Here is a 24510-nt window from a genome sequence, read left to right as displayed (position 1 = left end):
AGTGAAGGACAAAATGATATTCCAGAAGAAAAAAAGCTTAATTTTCAGAAGTTTTGGAACAATGTTGATTTCCATTATCTTTGCTAGGAACAGTCAATATCATCTTTCAAGCTTTATAAAGAAGTGCAATGATGCAATTACTCCACAAACATGATACTGAATACACAAAATTGGGTTATCAAAAAGTGCAAATGATCAAGTCATTCATACATGTAATTCTCTTGGTTATGTGTTAGGTGAACAGAAAGTGAAACATTTTTTTGTGAAAAATGACAATGACAAAGCATGGATTTGAACATCTATCACAATGAAGGACACCATAAAAATTTGACAATTGAAACGATAAAGGACTATCTTGATCTACAGCTTTTGTCTTGCTTTAATAATGTGGGTGATTAGAGAATGTGACAAGCACCTCAGCAGTCATACCAAAAAAGGTATTTGCATTTGTGTCCTTCAATATCAAGATAAAATACATCTGAACCAATGCAAAAGCAGAAAGAGTGAATGAATGAATGAATGAATGATTGAATGAATGATTGACCATGGCTTAGTGCCACACTGGCAATATGGCAGTCATATCATGGTGAGTTCATATTTAATTCAGAAGCAGACAGAAAAGCATTTAGCAGCTGATTAAATGCAGTTTTTAATAAATATATATTTTTTTTAGATCAGCTAAATCCATGCTTTGTCGCTAGTCAGAACATTTGTGCAATAGACGTCAAAATTCTGACGTTTAAATAGAGTGATGAGAAATTTTACAGAAAAAAACTGACCTCTTCTTTTTTCTCCTGAAAAGGTCAAATTTGAAAATGCAAATTACAGATGTGTCAAATAAAAAGTTACTGGAATGGTTAAAACACTAAAAAGGAAATAGCTCACAAATTTCAATTTATGATGACACAAGGAAACAAAGGGGTAAGGCTAATGACCAGTTAACCACTTGTTTCTCATCATTTCCAACTTGCCATTTTTCTTAACAGTTTTCTGTCTGAATTTTTACCAACATTATATTGGTCATTCTCTATTTAAGTATGTTTGTCGTTCAGTAAAACATGTCTTTGTAAATAAAATAAAGAAATTCTGTTACATATTTAAATGATTTTGATAAATTGAAAAGAAATTTTCATGGGCAACAATGTCCATGCACAGTGTTGAAAATCTGTTCAGAAAGGGCAAGAAACAAGTAATTAGCTTTGAGAAGCCCGTAGAGCAATGCTACACGAAGCTTTTACACATAGGATCAGAACCATAGCTCTTATGATACATGGGTAGAAAACACACACAGTATAACAACAGCAGACATCACTGGATATCTAACTCTTCGTACTGTAACGCTACCTTTGAACTATTACACGAACCATCAAGTGTCAGAATTCAATTACTATGCAGGTTCAATTCGGCAAAAGCCATCTTGAATTTTTCACACTTCCTTGCGGTTCTTATATACTCCAAGAACGGAAGTTTGAACATGCGTTTAAAATGTTTTCTAAAGCATAATATAAAATCTAATGCCATTAATTAAATATTTTTCAGCACTAGATTTACAATTCATTCTGAACATAATGTTGAAATCTTGTCATACAAATATGCCTTTCTTATGTGTGTAGAGATTTCAAAAGGCTTAACTTATATCTGATACTTACAACATGGAGGATCATTTACCTACAATAAAAAGAGCTTTTACTTACCAGCTTCATCATGTTGGTTTGAGTCAGACTCGACTTGAACGCTTTCCAATTTTCCACAATCAGTAATCCAGCATAGATTTTACCCACAGTCAATTTCAGCTCACTGATTTCTACAAGAAGAGTATTCCACAATGTTATATTTTGACACATATTTATTAAAAAACGTGATTTTACCAATGGTCAATTTCAACTCATTGAGCTCTACAAGAAGAGTATTTTCAGAAAGTTATATTTTGACACATATCTACTAAAAGAGCCAGATTTTACCAATGGTCAATTTCAACTCTTTGAGTTCTACAAACAGAGTATTTCCACATGTTGTATTTTTACAATTATCTATCAAAAGAGCCAGATTTTACCACAACTCATTGAGCTCTACAAGAAGGGTATTTTCAGAAAGTTATATTTTGACACATATCTACTAAAAGAGCCAGATTTTACCAATGGTCAATTTCAACTCTTTGAGTTCTACAAACAGAGTATTTCCACAATGTTGTATTTTTACAATTATCTATCAAAAGAGCCAGATTTTACCAAAACTCATTGAGCTCTACAAGAAGGGTATTTTCAGAAAGTTATATTTTGACACATATCTATTAAAAGAGCCAGAATTTACTAATGGTCAATTTCAACTCATTGAGCTCTACAAGAAGAGTATTTTCGGAAAGTTACATTTGGACACTTATCTACAGTATTAAATGGACCAGGTTTTACTATTAGTCAGTATCAACTCCTTCAGCTCTACAAGGGCATATCTTCAAAAACATTTAAATTGCAAGAATTCTGCTCCTCACTGTCCATTTGTGGACATTTCTTTGAATATCTGCTTAGAATACTCATACATTCTATAAACAGAGATTCTTCAGCCATTATAGTCACATACCGCTACCGAAAAAACTGTGTTTTTTAGTCCTTTTTTTCTTTTTTTCTGGTAACAAATGAAGTGCAGTTTATTGCTTAAATTACATGGGAGTGTTTGATTTTTTATTACATGATGATGTTATATTACCTTCTTTGGGTGGGACAAGTAGGTCTAACATTTTCTTCGACTGCACCGGCCACATTTTGCGTATAACATCTTTCATTTCTTCATCTTTTTTATCCATATTCTCAGCTGAAATCAAACACAAGCAGGGTATAGGACATGTTTTTTTCCCCTGAAAACATGAACCCACAGACAAAATGTCAGATTTACATGCATGGCGTATTCCACAAACATTTTGTATAATACTGAAAATTTACACGCATCTTAAATGTGTCTTACAAACTTTCTTTTAATGACACACAATGAAATAACACCTACAACTTTTAATGTTTATGTCATGAAACGTGGGTTTTTGAAATTCCCTGTCATTTATCATACATGTTGTCAACAAGTAACTTACCAACATCCATCTTGATGAGCAAAGATTCACGAATTAAAGCAAAAAGGGTTGTTGTGAACTGCACAGTTCCATCCTCCGCTACAGGCATGTTCATCCTAATTAGCTTCTATAAATAGCCAAAAATACCAGGTCCTTCATGTAAAACTGCACGAAAATGAGTATCACTATTCTGAATAGCTGAACTATTACACAACTAATTAAACAGTCAAACCTAAGGCATATCTGAGCTTTATGCTGATTTCTCAACGAAATAAGCCTCTAGAATGTATACATTAATATTGACTAGAGAACTTTACAAAGAAAAAAAAACCCTCTTAAGGTGGATAAATCATTCAGAATGAATGAAAATGTGTCAACAAAGCTAAACCTTAGATGAAACAGAGAAATTTCCAAAAATGAAGTTTTGTGAAGGTTCACAGGGACTTACTCTATACGCCAATCTGTAAGGACATTTCTTGCCAAAGCCGACTGGTGGCTCCATCTTCTTCAACATCTCATACATGTCTGTATAATGTATTCTTCCTCTGTGAAACCGCAAAAGATAAAGATGAAATCTCATTTTTATCAGTGTTTGCCCAATAATCAAACACAGGTAACATTACACCGGTACATTGGCTAATTAACAAGAGAAGCACATGCAGCACCATGTGGACTGTGGTCTACAATCAAATATGTTAATATGTCTACCTTGCTTGAATGTGTTTCAATTCTAGCCCGCCCAATAATCAACCAGACGTGACATTACACCTGTAAATTGGCCTAATTAACAAGAGACGTAAATGTGACATAATACTGATATATGGTTAATATTTCTATCTTGCTTGAATGTGTTTCAGTTCTAGCTTTGAGTTAGAGAAGAAATATGAGACAGAATGACACAGAATGGAGTTAGCGTGACTTGGCAAAGAAATAGAAACAGGTGAAATAAATATTTTAAAATCTCTTTTTTGGCTTAAAAGTTTAATGTATGCCCATTTCTTCTTGTCCCATTTTTCTACTTTTGTCGCCCTAAGACAGCTTTTGTTCTGGAATGTTTCTCCTGGCAACATCTTGCAGCTACGTTGTTGGAGAAGGAGTTTTTGTACCTAGGATACTGTTTTGTATATACATGTACTTGTATTGCCTTAGGGGTAGAATTTCACACTTACGTTGCCCCAGGATCATACTCTGCCCAGACCCTGCTGTACTCATCCAGGTGATGAGGACCCAGGATGGAGGAGTCTCGGGTCAGGTAATCAAAGTTATCCATTATCACAGCTACAAACAGGTTTAACATCTGCAGAGAGAGGTGAACAAAAACACGTTAATGCAAAACAGGTTTAACATTTGCAAAAAAAAAAAATAGATGTTACGTTAATGACAACAAGTTTAATCAGGGTAGTTTAATAGTCAGATTAGTGTTTTTTTTCATCTGGTGCTTTCCGCTTTCTGCTTTCCGCAATAAGGTTTTATCCCACCATACAAATCTTAATTAAATAATTAAGTGTGCCAATATTATCACATTGAAATGAATGGGTAAATGGAAAGGTCTGCCAGCAACCTGCGGATGGTCGTGGCTTTCCCCTGGGCACTGCCCGGTTTCCACCATAATGCTGGCCGCCATTGTATGAGTGAAATATTCTTGAGTACTGCATAAAACACCACTCAAATAAATAAATAAATAAATGAAACAAACAGTTTCTGGCACCACTGAAATCTATCAATATGAATATACTTTTTGATACTGTTATATCGGTTGACAGCCTGAAATGTGATGTACCTAAAATCAAATACTTACAAGGAATGAGCAGAGAAAGATGAATGTAACAAAATAGATGTAGGCGATGTCATTGCCACACGTCCTTTCAGATGTGCCTGACTGCGGGTCACATGGTGCTCCGTAAAGACACGACTGCATAATTAACTGCCAACTCTCACCTGTTGCACACCTGTAATTTAGAAAGACAAAATTTTCTGTTCAAATCTGCACAAAACAGCAGGCAGAGAGATCTGTGTGAACATTTGACTGGTCCATGGTCATCCCCAGGTTATCTTTATACAATTCATATCTGAAGCATTAAAATAAGGGCCTAAATAATAAGATTATCCTTCTCATGATTCTTAATTAATACTCACCGAAATAGTAACAACAATGCTTGTATAAAAGTACTGAAGTTATTATGACGATTTATCTCTGTTTGGGAATCCAGTTTGATATTTCCAAACACCTACAAAAAAAAAAAAAAGAAAAAAAACCATTAAAAGATCAAGTACATATACATTCCAACTGGTGTTCTGGGGATAGTTTCCTGGTTCTTTTGCAGCTCCTGCAATTTATTTCTTATCTCTAAATTATATTTTCTTAGGGTCTTGCTAAGCATCGATTAGTGGTGCTAAGAAGCCTGAAAGTTGCTATCTTCTAAGCATTTATATGGACAGTTGGAATAATTCCTACCTGAGGCAAACTAGCAAGAGGCTACATTCCAGCAATCTGCGTTACCATTTGCCACCATACCACGCTGTTGTCACTGCTCTGGGTTGACTCAGATATAAATGGGCAAATTTGAAACTATGCCAATCCCACCACATAGTTTTACCTCAAGATTTTACACATCATACCTGCATTCCGATAATTGCTGATATGAAGAAGAGCATCACAATAAGCAGGCACACATATGGTAAAGCCTGGAAAAAAGACCCGATGAGCATTAGCATAACATAAAACCATCAGAAAAGCCATCAAATTTCTGCATGAACAAAGATTCAATGAACAAAGAAGTCAGAAATGTGATTTTCAGCAAGGTAAAAAAAGAAAGAAGAAAGAGTTCTAACAATTGATTAAGTTAAAAATTGTTGTGTGGGAATATTTCATGTTTAGTGTCAGAAGTGGCATATTTCATGTTTAGGGTCAGAAGTGGAATATTTCATGTTTGGTGTCAGAAGTGGGATATTTCATGTTTGGTGTCAGAAGTGGGATATTTCATGTTTGGTGTCAGAAGTGGGACATTTCATATTTAGTGTCAGAAGTGGTATATTATTAAGAATTTTTTTTTTATTGATTTAGTTAAAAATTGTTGACTGAGAATATTTCATGTTTGGTGTCAGAAGTGGGATATTTCATTTTTAGAATCAGAAATGGGTTATTGCCAATTTTAAAAGTCAGTTTCAGGCATGTTCTGCTTTACTGTCAGTTTTTTGGTTTGTTTAGATAACTGAAATATAAAGAATTCAGATACTTAAGCCCATTTGAGTAATGAGCATGCAATACCTTAAATGACTGTAAGAAAGTCCATAACAGAAGTCTGATGGTATATCCCTGGCGAAGCAGCTTGACCAATCTGGCTGCTCGAAACAGTCTGAAGAAACTCAAATTAAACTGGGAGTTCTGGAAAGCAAAGCATGTTTCATGTTGTTAAACTACACTGCCATAAATACATGTTTTGCAAAATAGGAATGAAATATCAATTTGAAAGATAAGAAACACTTAAAACTTTTAATAGTATTTTTACTTCAGTTTACAATCTGGCAGATATGGGGCCAAACCATAAAGAAAAATCAACATAATTAAACTGCACTTTCTTACCTGAATTTCACTCAAGACGACATCTATAGCACTTCCCAGAACAGTGATAAAATCAAAAATATTCCATCCATCACGGAAATAGTTCTATTGAAAAATGCAAATGATACCCGTTTTAAAATAAACAGATAACTAATAATACTGTCTTACTGTTGTCACATTTCTTTCTCTTTACTTTTACAATTTTTTAAAGTTCCAGTGTTATATGAAAAACATATTTACCTGTTATTACCAGATTCCAGATTTTTGGTACAATGTGATAAAAAGTAACAACTCTTTGACAACATTTAATGTTATATTTCTCTTTCAAAAATAAAATCATGAATCCCAAATCGGACAAAAAATTTATTGACTGAAGTCATTTAAATAATGTTTTCTGGCAACAGTAAACAATGCAATGAAGACTTACAGGAAAATATTCAAAGCAGCTTGACAACAAGTTAATTTCTACATCAACTGTAGTTATTTTAAATTTATTGATGGTCTTATGTAAAATTTCTTCTGCTTTCACTAGGTTGACAGGTTAATGTCGTCAAAAAGGTCATTCCATATTAATTCATACTTTCATAGCTTTCAAAATAAAAGCTAACAAACTGAAGATTATAATGTTTTCTTTCATTATTTGTCCAAAACAGCTACTGTAAACAATTACGCTGAGGTGGTAACTTTATAAATTGATATCATTTAATATAAAACTGAACAAATATTTTCCTTACACAATATTATAAAACTTCTACAAATCTAGAAATGTTAAATAATGTTTTTGTTCCTGTGAGAGCAGAAGAATTCGCTGACAACGTCAGAAAATTCCACACATTGGGTAAGTCAAATACTTCAAACCATAAATGTTTACGTGTAGGAATACAGTGGTGAAATTTACAAATACAACAATTAAAACACATATATAAATCAACATGCAGATGACATACAAATAAAGGGTGCGGGATCTAATGTCGAGGAGAGTAGATTCCCCCGAAAGTGTGATTAAAACTGTTAATTAAAAAGTGTGAGATTTTATAATAAAATTTGAAAGAGTAGGGAGCAGGTTTCAACACTTCATCCTCTATAATTATTAAGACATTATTAAATAAGTCGACATCCAAAATGAAAAAATATGGGGCAATTTTTCCCTAAAATTCTGTCAATACAAATTATGTTAACTTCATCTTTTACATGTATTTCAAGAAAATAAATGGAAAATTATACGTAAAAAAATTCTGATGTGCACATAAAACATGAATCAAAGAGTAATTCTGTGAGGGGGTGAGGGAAGGCAAACAAATTATTAACTTCGTCAACAAAATGTCATCTAATTACGGCAGAGACTGAACTTGGATATAAGCTGTCCAGAGGAGAAAACAAAGAAAACCACCAAATGTAGGCTAGATCTCTGTAGAAGTCTTCCAGACAAATTTTGCTAAAAGGAAATGCAGCATGTGAAGTTTTTCGAAAGTCAGTTAACGAGCACTTTATGACAGAAAGAGGCCAAAATTCTGTCCTTAATCATTACTGGTTGAGGGATATAATTTGTGAGCAGACATCAACACACTTCAGAAAAAAAAACTCTGTGACACAATCATTTGTTTTTGTGTTTGGGATTTCCAGTTGTGAAGTGAAGAAAAAAATGCAAGATATATGGGGACGCTCCCTTATGTTGCAACGCCAAAAATAGAATAATGAATTAATCTATTTCATTAGCCCTGTACTTGTGCCATGGAAATGAGAGAATCCATGGTTCAATGGTTCAAGTTCAAATCCAGCTTTTGCTATTTTTGCTTTTCATAGTTTTATGTCAGGGAAAGTGCCAGAAACCTGGAAAGGGTCTACCTAGTATCCTTCAAATAAAATTTGACCTTCTTGATATGAAGTGATACATCCTTGTGTGGTGTGGTATAAAACACCACCCAAATTTCCTGAAAATCAATCAATTGTTATACAGATGATTGAACACGGATGTAAACTTTGTCTTCACTCAATATAACGTTCCAGATTACGTGGTTCAATGATCAGCCTTTGTGTAATGAATTAAATGTTTGAAAAACCAGTCAGTAAACTGATTAAAGACATTCTCTGATATTTATGGAATTCACATCAAATTTGTCCAAAACGAACAGTATACTGATGAAATCAACACCACTGGTACAATACATGTACTAAAGTGTGGAACAGCAGAATACAAAACAGAAACTTCACAACAGCTACTGGTTCACAAACTCTGTAACAAAACAAAACGAAAAACAAAACAAAAAAAAAAATGAGAAAAACGGTTGTCTTTGATACAGGACAAAGTAGAAGAAAAAAAAAAAAAAAAACAGTTGACGGGGAATCATAAAGTGGACAATATAGTTCAGGATTCAAACCTTTATTCCAAAAGCCAGCAATTTGAGAATACACTCCATGGCGAATAGTGAGGTAAGGATGGTATTTAGATACTTTTGGGCAAGTTCGAAATTCTCGTGTTGACTACAGTTAGTGTCATCTGAGGACGGATCGTACTGTATAGTCGAGGATGGAATGTTATGGAGAGAAAAAAAAAATACAAAACCCCAGGGTTATTAATTATAGGAAAAAGAATACAAACCATGGCAAAGGAAAAAAAACAAACGATGAAAACCCTCCCAGATTACATAACAAACTGACCTCCTTATCAACCTGAACTGTGCTGGCATAATAAAGAGTGTAAACTAGATGAAAAATAATATGAATGTAAGAGGCACTCTTTGACCAAATTTCAGAGTGTTTGCACATTGTATTGGTAGTTTAGTTTTGAATAAATTATGCATATATTTGCATACAAATTAGATTGGTTAGACTTTTCTAACTGGTCTGCTGAAGATTAAAGTCCTGTTCAGTTGTTATGCCAACAGAGTGCTAGCTGCAGGTAAGTACAAAAAAAAATGTCCCATACACCTTTGTTAGTCATAAACTGAATAGCGTGTTCAAAGCATTGATCTAACTGGCCCAGACACTTTCCATGGCAGTAGGAAAGTTTTTCTTTCACCCACAAACTTGGAAATAGACACAAAGCACTTTTCAGTTCACTCCCGCTAAACCAAAAGTGGCTTGATCCAAGACAGTGTCATACTTTGTTGTACTGAGTGTATAAGACAGGAGGTCAAAGGTTACATGTTAAGTTTATCATATTCCAGGAGGGGGGAGTATGACTGTGCTGTGAGATTATTTCCAGGCTGTTTATATTAATTGTGCCATACTCACCTAAAACTACAAGTACAACTATAAAATCATCAGCACTTGCTCCAAAGTCATACAAGTATATCTCAAAATAAACTTCTAAAAGAATATTTTTTTACAAAACATGTATCTTCAATCTAATATATCAAATATGCTTGCAAAGTTACAGAAAACAATGACCAATGAAGCTTCATTGCCTACTTTTTCTTTTCTCACACAAAATTAAAAACAAGCATTTCCAATTATTATTATTATCTAACAACATTTGTACTTGTAATTTTGATATTTTGGCAAAATTTTCAATATCTTCCAACTTGCATATTAAACTTTGGAACAAGGCAAAGATTCTGTCTATTTCAACTACTTGCCAGCATGAAAAAATGCAAAAATCATACAAAAACGAGGGAAAAAACCCCCCAAAAACCCACAACCCCCTCAACCATCGATTGCCTTCCACCAGTCGCCCCTTTCTTACCCTTAATCCACCCCCCAGTATCTTCAGAAGGCACTCAATGCCAAAAAGGCAGGAAAATGATAGATTAAGATACCGAAGCGTGGTCTTGTACTCCTTGCTTGAACCGTAATACTGGGACGTAATAATGTAACAATGTAATAGTGTAACAAGTAAAATACAGTTATAACATCATTATACACTGTAAAAAGTGCTAAGCGTTGGTGAGAACTGAAATGGAGAACTTGTTAGAATTTTAATTCAGGGCTTTCAATTGTAAGTTTCTCGAAATTTTGAAAATGTTGATGGCATATAAAAAAAAAGTCAAAATCAAATAAACTTAACAGATTAGACAGAATAAAAATGAACATAGTATTAAAATGAAATATGCAGAGAATTGGGTATAATTCCATGTCTTAAAGAAGAAGTGTTTTGAAAAATCCATCATTGTCAAAAAACTATATACAGAGGGGGAAAATCTGAAGTTTTCCCACTCTTTTCAAATTTTGCAGCTGATAAATGCTTTCAGTTTGAAGATGAAGAATTGTCTTAATTTTCCTTAATTCTTTCTTCATCAACATTTGTATTCAAACTGCAATGATATGTGAGAGAAAATCTTACATTTGAAAGACTGTGGACTACACAGGCATTTTAATACAAAAACAAAAAATCATGGAGATGGCTCTGTTATTAAGCTCTTGTCATATTATTAAGATCATGCGTACTTAGCAAGCATGTTAGCGTTAATGTCATTAGTTCAACTATAGTTCAACTATAGTGGGTTCGTGCACTCTTAGGTAACCCTTCTAGAAACAACCACACAAGTGTTTAATAATGAAGTCCATATGGGATTATCTCCCTTTAATTTAAAAAAAACCATCTAAACAATCACAACCAGCAGTTCACCAACTCCAGTCATTCTAGACTTTATGTGCCAAAAATTGAAGCAAAGCAAAAGTTTCACAAAAAATCTGTAAATCACGTTTTCCATACATAATGCTTTTCGCATAATTTACACCAGAAGTCATTTCCCGCAAATCTTAAGAGGAAACAGATTTACAAACTTGTGAAACCCAACAGGGGCCGAAATTTGTATAAACAATTATTAAAAAAAAAAAACAATTCGCTTTTCCAGATAGAATTTCATATGGACTGGAAATTGGTCAACTCCAAAAACATCCACAAATAATTACAACTCAACTTATCCACACACAGGTATGGTGTGCTCAGCAGTAGATACTTATTAGTGTTGTAAGGCCACGCCAATCTTAATTGTTTTATGGACATAATAAATCCTTTTCAATGTTTTCTGAGAGTACCAAAAAAAAAAAATAAAAATAAAATTTGAAAATCATTTAATTTGCAAATATAGCAGTTTCCATATACATATTTATATTCAAATTGCCTTTAAAAACAGGAAAATCTCCCCCTCCCCATGGAAAAAAAAATAATTTTTTTTATTTTTTGTTTTATTTTTATTCCATGTTTGGATTTTTCAGAGTCATCTTTCCTGTAAAACACAAAATAAGATTGGTGTTGCCTAATGTAAATTTAATCTGTAAACAATCATTTAATAGCATTAAAATGAGCTTATCACTTACCCTCATCATAAGGACTACTGTGTTCAATGCAATTAGGGCCATAACCAGGTAGTCAAACCAGGTCGAGACAACCAGCCTCCAAATCTTGTACTTTATGGAATTTTTGTTTTTGGGCATGTAGCGGCAGATGGGTTTGGTGTTGATGGAGAAATCTATGCATTGTTTCTGAAATGATTTAAAAAGCATTTAAGAAAACTGTTAATTTTTTTTTTCACTTGGAGAGACATAATCTTGGAATAAATATTTTCCAATTCCAATGACCTGATCAGCTGAAAAATTTGTCACTCACATGTACCATACACAACAACGTGTTAAGCAATTTCTAAAATGACAGAAAAGAAATTCCTCCAAGAGGAAGTATTCAGCATATTATGTAATGAATGTACAGAAGCTCACGTTTGTTCAGTTTATTCCAAGGGGCCTCCATGACTCAGTTGGTTAGCGCAGCATAATGACCCAGAGCCTCTCACCAATGCGGTCACTGTGAGTTCGAGCCCAGTTCATGCTGGTTTCAGTTTCATCCCACCACAATGCTCGTATAAGTGAAATATTCTTGAGTACGGCATAAAACACCACTCAAATATCAAATCAAACTTTCTTGATTCTTAATTTCCAGGCTTCCTAGGCTTGAAAACAAGATAACCTGATTTTTCAGGGCCTGAAAAAGCTGCATTAGCCTTTTAACTTCCAGGATTTTCAGGGTTTTCCAGGTCTGTGCTCAAACTCTTCTGAAAATGAAGCCTCACCTGGTTTTTATCCAGATCTTGATCAATCAGCTCATTCTCGCCTTGCTCTTGGAAAGTAATGATGATTAAGGCCACAAAAATGTTGACAAAGAAAAATGGAAAGACAATGAAGAAGACCACGTAGAAAAGAGACATTTCCATTCGTGACCCAGGAGAAGGTCCCACGTCCGTGTCCGTTGAGTCCATGGAGTGCTTCAGGACTCTGCGGAAACAACGCAAAACATGAACGAAAATGAAAGAAAAATTCCACAAACAAGTTGTTGTAAACTAAAATGCTCACCTGAAATAAACTTTTCTAGTAGGCCACAGGTATACCTTTCAGAATCTCAACAAAATATTATCTGACAACATTTAAAACTAACGGTATGTTTCGGCCTCAAATTGGTTTATTTTAGTAACAAATAAGTGATTTTCTGAGTGGAAAATTGACTCTACTTTTGACAGTATCAACCTTTATACTTTGTACTGGGGCCTCCGTGGCTCAGTTGGTTAGCCCAGGAGCCTCTCACCAATGCGGTCGCTGTTAGTTCAAGTCCAGCTCATGCTGGCTTCCTCTCCAGCCGTATGTGGGAAGGTCTGCAAGCAATCTGCGGATGGTCTTGGGTTTCCCCTGGGCACTGCCCGGTTTCCACCATAATGATGGCTGCCGATGTATAAGTGAAATATTCTTGACTACGGCATAAAATACCAATCAAATAAGTATATAAATAAACTTTGTACTTACGCCGGCCAGCCCTCTCCTGTTGTCACGGTGAACAGTGTGAGCATGGCGTACATAACATCATCATAATGAAAGTCTTGTCTCAGCCACTGCCTGTCATGCACTTGAGGAGTATCCTCCCCTTGATACTGAAAGAACTGCCCCCTATTGGCGAAAACAAACAACATTTATTAAGATATCAGCAGACCCACTTTATTCCTAAAAAACACTCTTGACAACAATATTTCATTTCTGACCAAGTCTGCATCAAATTTTACAGGACTGGGGAGTAACACATTTCAGAGTTCCTAAAAAGAAGAATAATTCTGAGCCTCCAAGGCACCACGGCAAGCAGCTACAAATAGTAAGAAAAAACATGTATATTATCTACTATATTGCCACAAATATGTGCCACATATTTCTTCAAATTTTCCCAGTGTCATATTTTATCGGATTTTCATTTGTGTACTAACTGAACATCAGAGTATTGTTTCCTGCACCACAGCAACTTTGGTCCATGCCCGAGTGACCATAGCCATCATAGTTCTCTCTTATTAAACGTTTGTTGTGACGTCACTCTATTCAGAAAACGGTGCTTTCTCCTGGCAGATTAATTAATACGTGTCATACTGTCTTCGTGTATGATGAATCAATCAGTGTTGGAGATGATATGACCTTTGACAGACAATTGAGTGACCCTGTCTCGTATATACAGGCCTAGCGGTCAAGGAAGAGTTTTAACCACCTGCATCTGAATTGTCTGGTCAAGCATATATTGGCCATGTCATCATACATGAAGAATCAGAGCTAAAACACTACCCCCATACTATCTGCGAACTTTGCATCCTCACTTCCTCCCCGCTAAACACAGAAATCGTTTATTATGTAATCCTAATGCAAAGTGGAAGACAGACCTTGTAACTGTACATTCCTGGATATCAGGAATGTACAGTTACTCGGCCTTTCTCCACACCGTATTACTACACCAGTTAGCTCAAGAATTTGGTGATTCTTGCACAAATACTCACTGGCATTCGTCTTTGGTAGTTTTGGATTCGTCCGTACAATAGAAGAACATTCCTTTGAACAGTTGCACAGCAATGACGGCAAAGATGAACTGGAACAGCCCGTACACGATCAGAATGTTGGAGACATTCTTCAGGGAGTTGACGACACAGTCAAAGACGGCCTGTGATACAACAACAACAATATCGATGTGTATTAATGGGTAAATTCTGAAAACTTTTAATCTTAAAATTTATTTATTTATGATTTAAATTATAGGTTTGTTCTTTAATCAAGGATTTTGTCACATATGCGGTAATGGTTGGTTTTATGGGTGGAGAAACTTTGCATATAAATCATTGCAGGGCTAGTAAAACGTGTGCCCAAAATAAGCCATTATAAGGCTTGAACTTTTTATTAAATTGAATGTAAAAAAAAAAATAACAAAAATTTTCATGATGCAAAGTGTTGACTTTTTTTCATTAACTATGTTTTCATTAACTATGTTTTCATTAACTAGGTTAAGGTGTCATGAGGGATTGTGATTTAAAACAAAAGTTTGGTTAGAAAAGTGTAACACTGTGGAATTGGATGTCTATTGGCAATTTCACTTTAAAACATGTGTTTCTTCATGGCCTGCTATCAGACCCATAACGAAAGTTTGGTTAGAAAAGTGTAACACTGTGGAATTGGATGTCTATTGGCAATTTCACTTTAAAACATGTGTTTCTTCATGGCCTGCTATCAGACCCATAACGAAAGTTTGGTTAGAAAAGTGTAACACTGTGGAATTGGATGTCTATTGGCAATTTCACTTTAAAACATGTTTCTTCATGGCCTGCTATCAGACCCATAACAAAGTTCATCAGCCTCAAACTTTGCATACTAACCTTCAGTTTGGGAACTCGGTTGATGGTCTTCAAAGGTCTCAACACTCGTAGAACACGAAGAGATTTTATTGTATTCAGATTCTTGCCAGCAGAGTCACTGAAAATTAACCAATGAGATAAAAGCCGCTGTCAGTGGCAGTTCATTAAAAAAAAAAATTACATAAAATAAATATTATATAAAGAAATAAACAAAATTTCAAACAACCAGACCCTCAGTTCTCTAAATTCAGTGATGACAGTTTCATAGCAGATTCTAACATCTGTATTTTTTCAATTTTTTAAATATGATTTTACTGTTTTTGTCTCCCCTCCCCCCACCCCCCTCACCTCCACTAGTTTTATTCTGATTTAACATAAATATTTTAATAGCCCTGGCACCTTGGCTTCACATAGATAAACCATGAAATACTGTATATTCTGTATATGCACAAATATCCACCCATCTTCAAATCTTAAAGCATTCAAGCAATTCTGAAACGAGGTTAATCTTCTCCTGGTGCAAATTTCAGTGGGAAAAAGGGCAACTCTGTGCCAGAGAGACTTCAAGGAAATTGTACCATTATGTGAAGGGGTAACTATTTATAGTTATTAGTGGGTGGAATTGAAAAAATCGCCAAACACATGGCGGTTGGGAACATCATTGATATAAGAATATGCCTGATCAAATAGATTCTTAAAATCGTGGTGAAAAAGCCATAAAACCAGGAAGAAAAATTATATAAAAAAAAAAACTCTTAAAAGAATTTGTGCACATTTTTCGTTGACATCTTGTTATTTTTGAATAACGGGAATAACACTTGTTTCAAGGGTTGGTATAATTAAATAATTTGTCATCCATAAAACTTGAAATGATTTTTTTTTTCAGATATCAACCAGATAAGAAAGAAGAACAGGGAAAAAATTCAGGAACTCCTGTTTTTCATCAAATTCCAATTTCACTGTTAATGAAACCTATTAGTGCTCCAGGTGGGAAGATGATATCTACATTAAAACGGGAAACTACTGGCACTATAGTGGGGTACTTTCTATGAAGGAATGTTGGGATACCCTTTCCAAACTACTTCTGCTAAATGTGCCACCATTTTGAAACCCATTACTAATATGTTTGTCTTGTACACATAACAATTACTAATACACTCTCTACTTGTTGATTTTAGAGAGTTTGCAAAATTTTGTAAAATGACTACTAGATCTCAAATGAGAATTATTTTATTTGCCGTAACGGTAAGTAAGCATATATTTTTAAAATGCAACATTTATTAAATATAACCAGGTTACTGATGAATATATAAAGCCAATCATCATTTAGAAATTTCATAAAAAGGACATTTTTATATTCACTGTTTTAATTCATCAGAAACAAAAACATTTTTGGACAATCCTTTTGCACCTTTCAAAAGAAGCCAGCCACGTAAAGAGACATTTTCTTTATAACAGCAAGAAGCAAGAACAAAGACATTTTGTAAGTAAAGTACTAGATCTTTATATATGATGTGTTTCCTTTTAATCTATTATGTAATTGAATCGTAAATAGGTTTATCCTGGGAATCTAAAGGGAAGCAAACCCGTCTCCAAAATTAACTCTGCCACTAGGTGGCGCCAAACTTACCTTTCTAGGTAACTAAACAGTGTACAGAAAAACAGCAAGAAACAACAACATAAGACATGAAAATCAAAGACAAGACAAAAAAAAAAAAAAAACAAAAACACAGACATGTTTCTCTAAAAAAAATTCCAAAAAGTCAATGACATTTGACTATAATAATCATGAAGTTTGAGGCATCACCATGAAAATGTAAAAGGTTTCAGAAGCTTTTGGCCCACATTTTCAAGATCAACTAATTTAACAATCAGTTAAAGCTGGATTAAATTTTAATCCATGTTTGGGTGAAATATTTGAGTGGGCAATATTAGAGTCATTGCTTTAATTTAAGCTACATGTGCGGTGTGTCAAACTGCAATGAACTTACGGCAAATGAAATCTGCAAGTTGGAAGTCCTTTAAAAAACTGCTTTGATTCCATCTTGATGGTAAATGATATGTAATTTCTCCAAAAATTTAACCACCCATAAAGGAGATATTAATAAATTTAAATTTTGAAATTCTGTTTTTTTTTGTCAAGTTCATATTTATATCTGTCTTCCAAATGATAAAATTTACTGAGAGTTGCAGAAATACAACACAAGAATCTCAAAAGAAAATAAATTACATCACGCCAAAGATAGCGGCAATAACTCTATCTTGAATTTTCCACAACACAGCCAATGAAACAATGACATGCAAATTTGAGAATTGTATATTTTAGCAATGAAGACAGATTAACTCATGCACAGTCCAAGATAGAGAATAGAGTCGAAGTAGTCTGATACCAACATGTAATAAAACACATGATCTGACATGCAAATTGGACAGTCAAGAAGTTTAACCAAAACAATTTTACGTAACATCATAAGTTAAAACTTACGTCACTCCAAATGCGACGCAGGCACAGATCACGACAGTCGCGTCAAGAATGTTCCACGGATCACGGCAGTAAGCACCTTTGTGAAGGATAACTCCTAAATCTATGACCTAAGGAACAAACAATAACACTAGTCAATGACCTATCAAAATGCCCTAATCCTTCATGTACGATGTCATCAATATTCTTGTTGTCATGGTGACCATGCTGTTTTGTGTCTATAATAAAAACCCAGTTTGACGTTACATTTTTTTTCGCAGAATAAGACCAATACTGGTCTGGTATGAGTCCTCCATGTAAAATTACCTTTTTTTATTTACTTGCATGTATTTACAAGTCTTTGGTTGGAGTTTACAACTCTTATTAACAATGTCGGAAAACTTTTCTGCTTTAAATATTTCAGTAAAACTTCCTAATTTAGAGTTTAATAATTAGACTTAAAGTATATTTTTTTAAGAAGAAATTTAAATAACAACAAAAAGGGGGGAACTTTTTCACGCATCACCAGATGAAAGTTTTTTTTTAAGGTTATGCTTACCTTTAGTATCATTTCTACCGTAAAAACACCAGTAAAGACGTAGTCAAAATAGTTCAGGACTTGATTTTTGAAGGATAATTCATTGACAGGGTCCTCAGCAGCAAGGGCAATACTGCTGGCGCAGATCACGATCATGATGAAGAGGTCAAAATAACGCAGATTGACCACAAAGTGACAGAAACGACGAATGCTGCAAAAGTGATTAAAACATTATTCATAAATATTCACTTTTTTCACTAGTATTAACAAGAATTTTATATGTGAAATAAACCTCTTGTCCCAGGAGTGAGCAACTATCCCTTGTCGAACACATAAAAACCATTGGCATAGACAATTTACTGTAGAATGTTATACATCAAGAAATTCTCCAGACATTCACCTTCAAAAAGAGGCCTAATAAAACAACAACAACACTACTCACAGATTGGTGGGGCCAAAGATGAACATAGAACTGTAAGGTAGCATGGGTTTAGGTCCACCAAAGGCACTGTCTCCCTGATTGGAGGATTGTTTGAGCTCTGTACTACTGTCTGCTGAGCCAGCTGAAACAGACAGAAAGTGAAAGTAAGTTGAAAGTGAAAGCAAAAGTAAATTGACACAAGTTAAAAAACACAATTTCAAATCCAGATTTGTTTTATATTTCTATATTACCTGGACCATATTAGAAGATAGGAACACATTAGGCTTTGAAATATTTTTAACGTTTTTTTGAAACTTCTTAAAACAAAATGATAAAATAAGTAATAAAAAGGGTAATGAAATGTACAAGTAACGTTTCAAAGTCAGTGTTTAATTGTTCCAAGTCTGACTTTACAGAGGCAAATAATTACAGGCATGATCCACTATGATTTGAGAAGAATATGAAATCTCATTTTAATGCCATTAGGAACATGGATCCCAACCCCATTGTTAGTCTGGAAGTTCCACCACCATGAGTTAAACAAAAAGTTATAAGGTCATTATCTCATAGTATCTGAATGTTTACCGCTTGAAATACAGAAAGGAGCAGGTAATTAGCAGAACAAACTGAAAGACAATTGTGAGTAAAATTTAAAATTTTTATCTTTTTTTTTTGTTTTTAAACCCCGATCGGTTCAATATATGTTAATAATGAAACCATTTAACATAGGATAAATCACATATATTCAGATTTCAGACACATATTCAGATTTATATTTAATCATAAATCAGTGTCAAAAAGTTAGTTATTCATTAGTCAGACCTTAACATCGATCATTACTAAGTAGGTGGATGTAACACATATTCATATGACTCGGGTCGTATACATGTATTTGTTAAAACAGTCCTTATCCGTCACCGCCTGTGTGAGATTCAAACCACAACCAAATTCCCTGCCACCGCCTCTTAAACTACACAGGCATGTACACATGTAAATATACACGTTGCCAATTCTTCACACAATTTACCTTTCTGTTCTGTCTTGTCTAGAGAAATCAAAATAGGAATTGAGAAGGTAAGTTTTTGATTTCCCAATGTATTGTATAAGGCTTGAGAATAATTGCAAAAAAAATAAAATAAAAGAGTTTCGAGTTCGAACTGTTTTGCCGTTAAAGGTAAAAACAAATTCCTACTGTATCATGAGACTTGTGAAAAATGTTAACCTTTGTTGGCATTAATTTACCGACCACTTACCTGAACATGTTCCAGAGGCACAGATGACACCTCTTTTTTCTGGCGACTTCTCAAGCTCACAGAGCTTTTTTTCAGGAGCCCATGTTATAGTAAATGCGATCAACAATACTTGTCTACCATTTCTGACAGATCACGTGATACAGTAATGCTTTTTCTACCTTTAGTGATAGAGGAGTTTCAACTTGAAATTCCCTTACTGTTATATAATCTGAATGTACGAAATAATTTCTCTTAATTGAAGACTATACATACAGTATCCCAATACAGATGATGGTGACTGATGCTAGGAGCTTTACATCACTTGTTCTTAAAAGGCAACACTTCTGTATGCCTAAAATAAACTTGAATAAGTTTTAACTATAATGAAAGTACCTATTTTTCTGCAATTTTGACCAGTAAGAACAGTAAATCCAGTCAAATGTAATGTGAATTATACCTCTAAGATTTGTGCTTATTTCACTCTTGACCTTTATTAACCCCCAACTTTACCCAAGTACTTACTAGAGTCTGTTAGACTGATATTATCCAAGCCCTGTCGTGGTAGTGTTCCCTTCACCACCAGCTGCTTGTCTTGATCTCTGACGCTGTTCTGGTTCAAATTGGTCTTCCCAACCGAGCTACTGAAAACACAAAAAGAAGACAGTCGATTGTGTTGACTTTTTTTTTATATCAGTCATTGGTTTAATAAGGCAATTTTCCATATTCAGTCATCTATACATTTACAGGTAAATTCTGATGAAACCCTGAGCTGTACAGAAGTTGGTCTCATCACAGATGACATCCACTGAGTTTCATAAAAAGACACTGGATTTTTTTTTTTTGACAAACTCACATAAGACGAGAAAATAATAAAATATATGAATGGGAGGAAAATACAACATCTTGTGCCCCACATAAAAATATGATTAGAGACAAAAATATAATCTTACAGTTTTTCATCGAAGAAAACTTTATTTCAGACACGAAAAAAATTGGTGTCTTACTACATAAAGGATGGTGGAGTTTTCAGGTCCTCAGTATTCTGCGGGGACGGAGGGCAGATATTCACTTGTGGGGGATCCACGCCAAACTGGTCAGCCAATTCTTTCTCCATTTCTTCGCGTTGACGCTGAAATGAAATTCAATTTTTAAAATTCTATTAAAGTAATGTTTTTGCCTTTGATAAATTTGCCTAAAATAAAACACACTGTCACTTTAAAATGACTACTATCAAACATGCTAGAAGACCAACAGTCTTTTAACCTCTAAAGCTTTAATACCATGTAATGACCCAAAATCACATTTTTTCATCCTCAAAAGTCTGCTCTACTATTTAACGGATTTATTTTCTAAAACAGAATTAAGTTGGTTAAATCAAAGGATCATACTCGTTTAGCTTTCTGTTTTCTTGCCAGACCATTTTTGTCATAAATATCATGTAAATCTACATAATCAGTTATCTACTGTTAAAGAAAAGTTTTGTTCCTGTTCCTTTTCCTTTCAACAAACCGTTAAGAATTCCTTAAACACCATCTACACGTAGCTGAAGTTCCCACAACCAATCACAGTCTGGCTTACATAGCTCATGCGGACAGCCATATGAACCCACATACAAAGCGCTTGACTGGACAACGCCCATATATATGCTAATTACACCCTAGTGTTGTATGGTTTTCATAAATGGTGAATTCTACTTGAGTTTTTAAGCTGCAAATAAGAACTACTTGTACTGTACCTTACATATAATGGGTCTGAGTGAGTTTAACAATGTTTTTTCTTTTTGTCTGCAAACATCAAATCACTGCACCCCAGGTAGAATTAATACCTTGCCTTTACACAGCTTATATAAAGGCTAATAACACAAAATTTATCCAGAGTTACTATAGAAGGTAAACCCTATCGCAGACTTTTCTAGTTTAAATATGTTTTAGACTGGTATAAACATCAAAATCCTTGCAACATTCGACTTTCGTCTAAGAGCAGCAAATTAATGTATTCAAGTTAATAAAAACATATTAATATGATACCATTCACCTTTATATATATATATATATATATATATATATATATATATACATAAATCAAATCATCGTTGAACGTTTGATAGGTCTAACCAAGAAGAGGTCTGGATAATATGCAATAAGTATAAACAGGTAGATAATCATTCATTTGCATGCATACACCTAAACATGCTGTGAAAACATACCAAGTTGCTTAGACATAGTTACAGAATTAGCATGCCAGTGCACGAACGGTTTACCACTCCTGGAAAACCTTTCCGTCATCACAGAATATAATATAAGTATAAGTCAGTGAAATCTTCAACCTTTTGTTTTTTTTTTTTGGCCCATGCAAGGTTCAATACTTGAATAATTTAAGCATAGGGTAGAAAATGTTTTCATTCATACAATAATAATAATAATAATAATAATAATAATAATAGGACAAAGGGGATTAAATGGTTGAAGAATTCCAGCACTCCGATTATGCCAGGGTTAAAATCATGCACAGCAAACCTGGATAACACATTCAGACAAATATGCGCACGATTCCGTCCAAATTCATATTCAAACTGAGATATTGTGCAAGATGCAGCTTGCATAGGTTGAAAAACTGAGTGCAGCGTAGAGCAAGTGCTGTGTTGCAAGTTCTACAATCAGGGATTTGTGCAACATGTTGCATGTATTTGCAGGCATCGGGATTTGTGCAACATATTGCATGTATTTGCAGGCAGCATTCGAGAAAAGTATGAAAGCAATAGTGCTCAAAAGTATTTAAAGTTTCTTGAAATTGTAAATTGTTTTTTTTTTTAACTTTCAAACTTTAAAATCTAGGCAAAAGCCCGTCTTAATCATTATAACTTGTTTTGTTTTTTTCCCCACAAATGAACAATTTTGAATTTTTGAACAGTAAATCAAAAGGAATAAAAGCGTCAAACAAACTGTTCAAGCAGTAAAGAGATGCTCGAACAGGACACAAGACTGTCCAGAAGGTTCAAGTTCAAACTAGAAGGCAGAATCCTAGTAAAAAACTAAAAAGTTCATAGTAGGGTTTGGCAAAAACTTTACTTGAATTCTTAACAAAAATAAAATGAGTTTGGAGCAGATGGCAAATAGAACAATTCATACTACTATAAGATAACTGAACTATATTGAGGGTTAGGGTTGTTACAAAGTCAAATTTCCGGGTAACATTTTGAGCATAGGGGCAGAGAGACAGCAGAGTGAGGAAAGCACGCACTGAGGATCAGAATGGTTTCTTGTCAGCATCCAGGTGCAGAGATACTGTATATTGTGGCCATTGTTTGAAACACATGAATGGTTTTATGATGAAGTCCTAAATTGATCAAAGTGTATTATATCTTCCACCAGATCCGGATAAGATTTTCAATGCAATAAAATATATTAATGATATGTATGTAATGATTTTAATAACAGTGACCTTGTGAAAACTAAAACAACACCTGGGGAGGAAAAAAGACAACAAACAAGGGAGGCAACTCTGAACTTTTACGTCCTGATTCCTGACAAGTGTTTCAATATATATATATATATATTACTTTGACAAAAGAAAATAAATTTGATTATTTTCCTATGGTGTGTGCCTGACAGGTTTGAAGCAAGCAAGCCAGGCTACTCAACTGACCACAATGTCTACAATGTTCAACATTTGTGTATTGTGTATGCAAATTTGGCATTGATGACATCACCAGTGGACATGTCATTGATGACATCACCAATGGACATGTCATTGATGACATCACAAGTGAACATGTCATTGATGACATCACCAGTGGACATGTCACTGATGACATCACCAGTGGACATGTCATTGAGGACATCACAAGTGGAAATCTCACTTGTCTGTTTAAATTTGATAAATTTTTTCTCTTCTCCATGAACCCCAGTCACAAATATTTCACAAAATAAAAAAAAAATAAACTAGGGAAAAAAATTTGTATGTAACAATTTACTGACCCTACATGTACTTGTGAGGGCAACGCTTACTTGTCAAAATTCTTGATCAAATTTTCGTAACAATATGCATGTAAATATCACAATCACTGACTAGGGAATAGTAATACTGTACAAAAACACAAAACAACTAACAAGTTGCTAAGACGGAACACTCGTCTCACACACTTGGACAATATTTTTTTCTGGGTGGGAGGGATATAGACATCAGTTTTGAATATGTACCATTAAAAATTCCGCATTTTCACGAGCTATCATCTGTTCAAAGAAAGAGAGACACAATTTTAAGATCACATTTACAGGCAACTTTCCAAAAGCAAAATAAAGAGCGCCTTGGGTTTGGAAGCCGTGAGGTTTTGATGCGCAAACTTGACATAGCACTTTGTGGCTGTGCTGTTAAATGATGTCAATTGTTTAGTGTGAGCAGATACTACTTAACAAGTCACTGATTTGACAGATTGACTGATTAACTGATTGACTGCTTTAGGTGCTTCTAACATCATGTTTTGTACCAAATAGCAAATCGTGAGTGTTGTGTTGTCAAATTATCCTGCCCTGATTGTGAATCCCATCAAGTAAAGCAAAAAAAGCTGCAAAATTGAACTGTTTTGTATATACAGTACTTACAAACTCAATCAAGATGGTACAACAAAGGCGTATTTTACTTTTCACTGCCAACCAA

The 24510-nt window shown here is 34.4% G+C and overlaps 1 protein-coding gene across 1 annotated transcript in view; it reads right to left on the bottom strand.

Moving 5' to 3' along the window:
* Positions 1–24510, bottom strand: part of LOC135480273 (voltage-dependent calcium channel type A subunit alpha-1-like) — a 63381-nt gene that overhangs the window by 17310 nt on the left and 21561 nt on the right. Inside the window, 22 exon segments of the mRNA XM_064760071.1 lie at positions 1695–1804; positions 2704–2808; positions 3080–3185; positions 3507–3603; positions 4228–4355; positions 4857–5007; positions 5195–5286; positions 5678–5743; positions 6327–6443; positions 6642–6725; positions 10306–10416; positions 11883–12047; positions 12629–12830; positions 13353–13493; positions 14357–14517; positions 15224–15320; positions 17688–17794; positions 18223–18412; positions 18644–18764; positions 19650–19667; positions 20377–20495; positions 20859–20983. Of these exon segments, the coding sequence (XP_064616141.1) occupies positions 1695–1804; positions 2704–2808; positions 3080–3185; positions 3507–3603; positions 4228–4355; positions 4857–5007; positions 5195–5286; positions 5678–5743; positions 6327–6443; positions 6642–6725; positions 10306–10416; positions 11883–12047; positions 12629–12830; positions 13353–13493; positions 14357–14517; positions 15224–15320; positions 17688–17794; positions 18223–18412; positions 18644–18764; positions 19650–19667; positions 20377–20495; positions 20859–20983 (2613 nt within the window).

Source organism: Liolophura sinensis, chromosome 13, assembly GCF_032854445.1.
Source record: "Liolophura sinensis isolate JHLJ2023 chromosome 13, CUHK_Ljap_v2, whole genome shotgun sequence".
NCBI classification, from domain to species: domain Eukaryota; kingdom Metazoa; phylum Mollusca; class Polyplacophora; order Chitonida; family Chitonidae; genus Liolophura; species Liolophura sinensis.
This window is presented reverse-complemented; position numbering and strand designations above follow the sequence as displayed.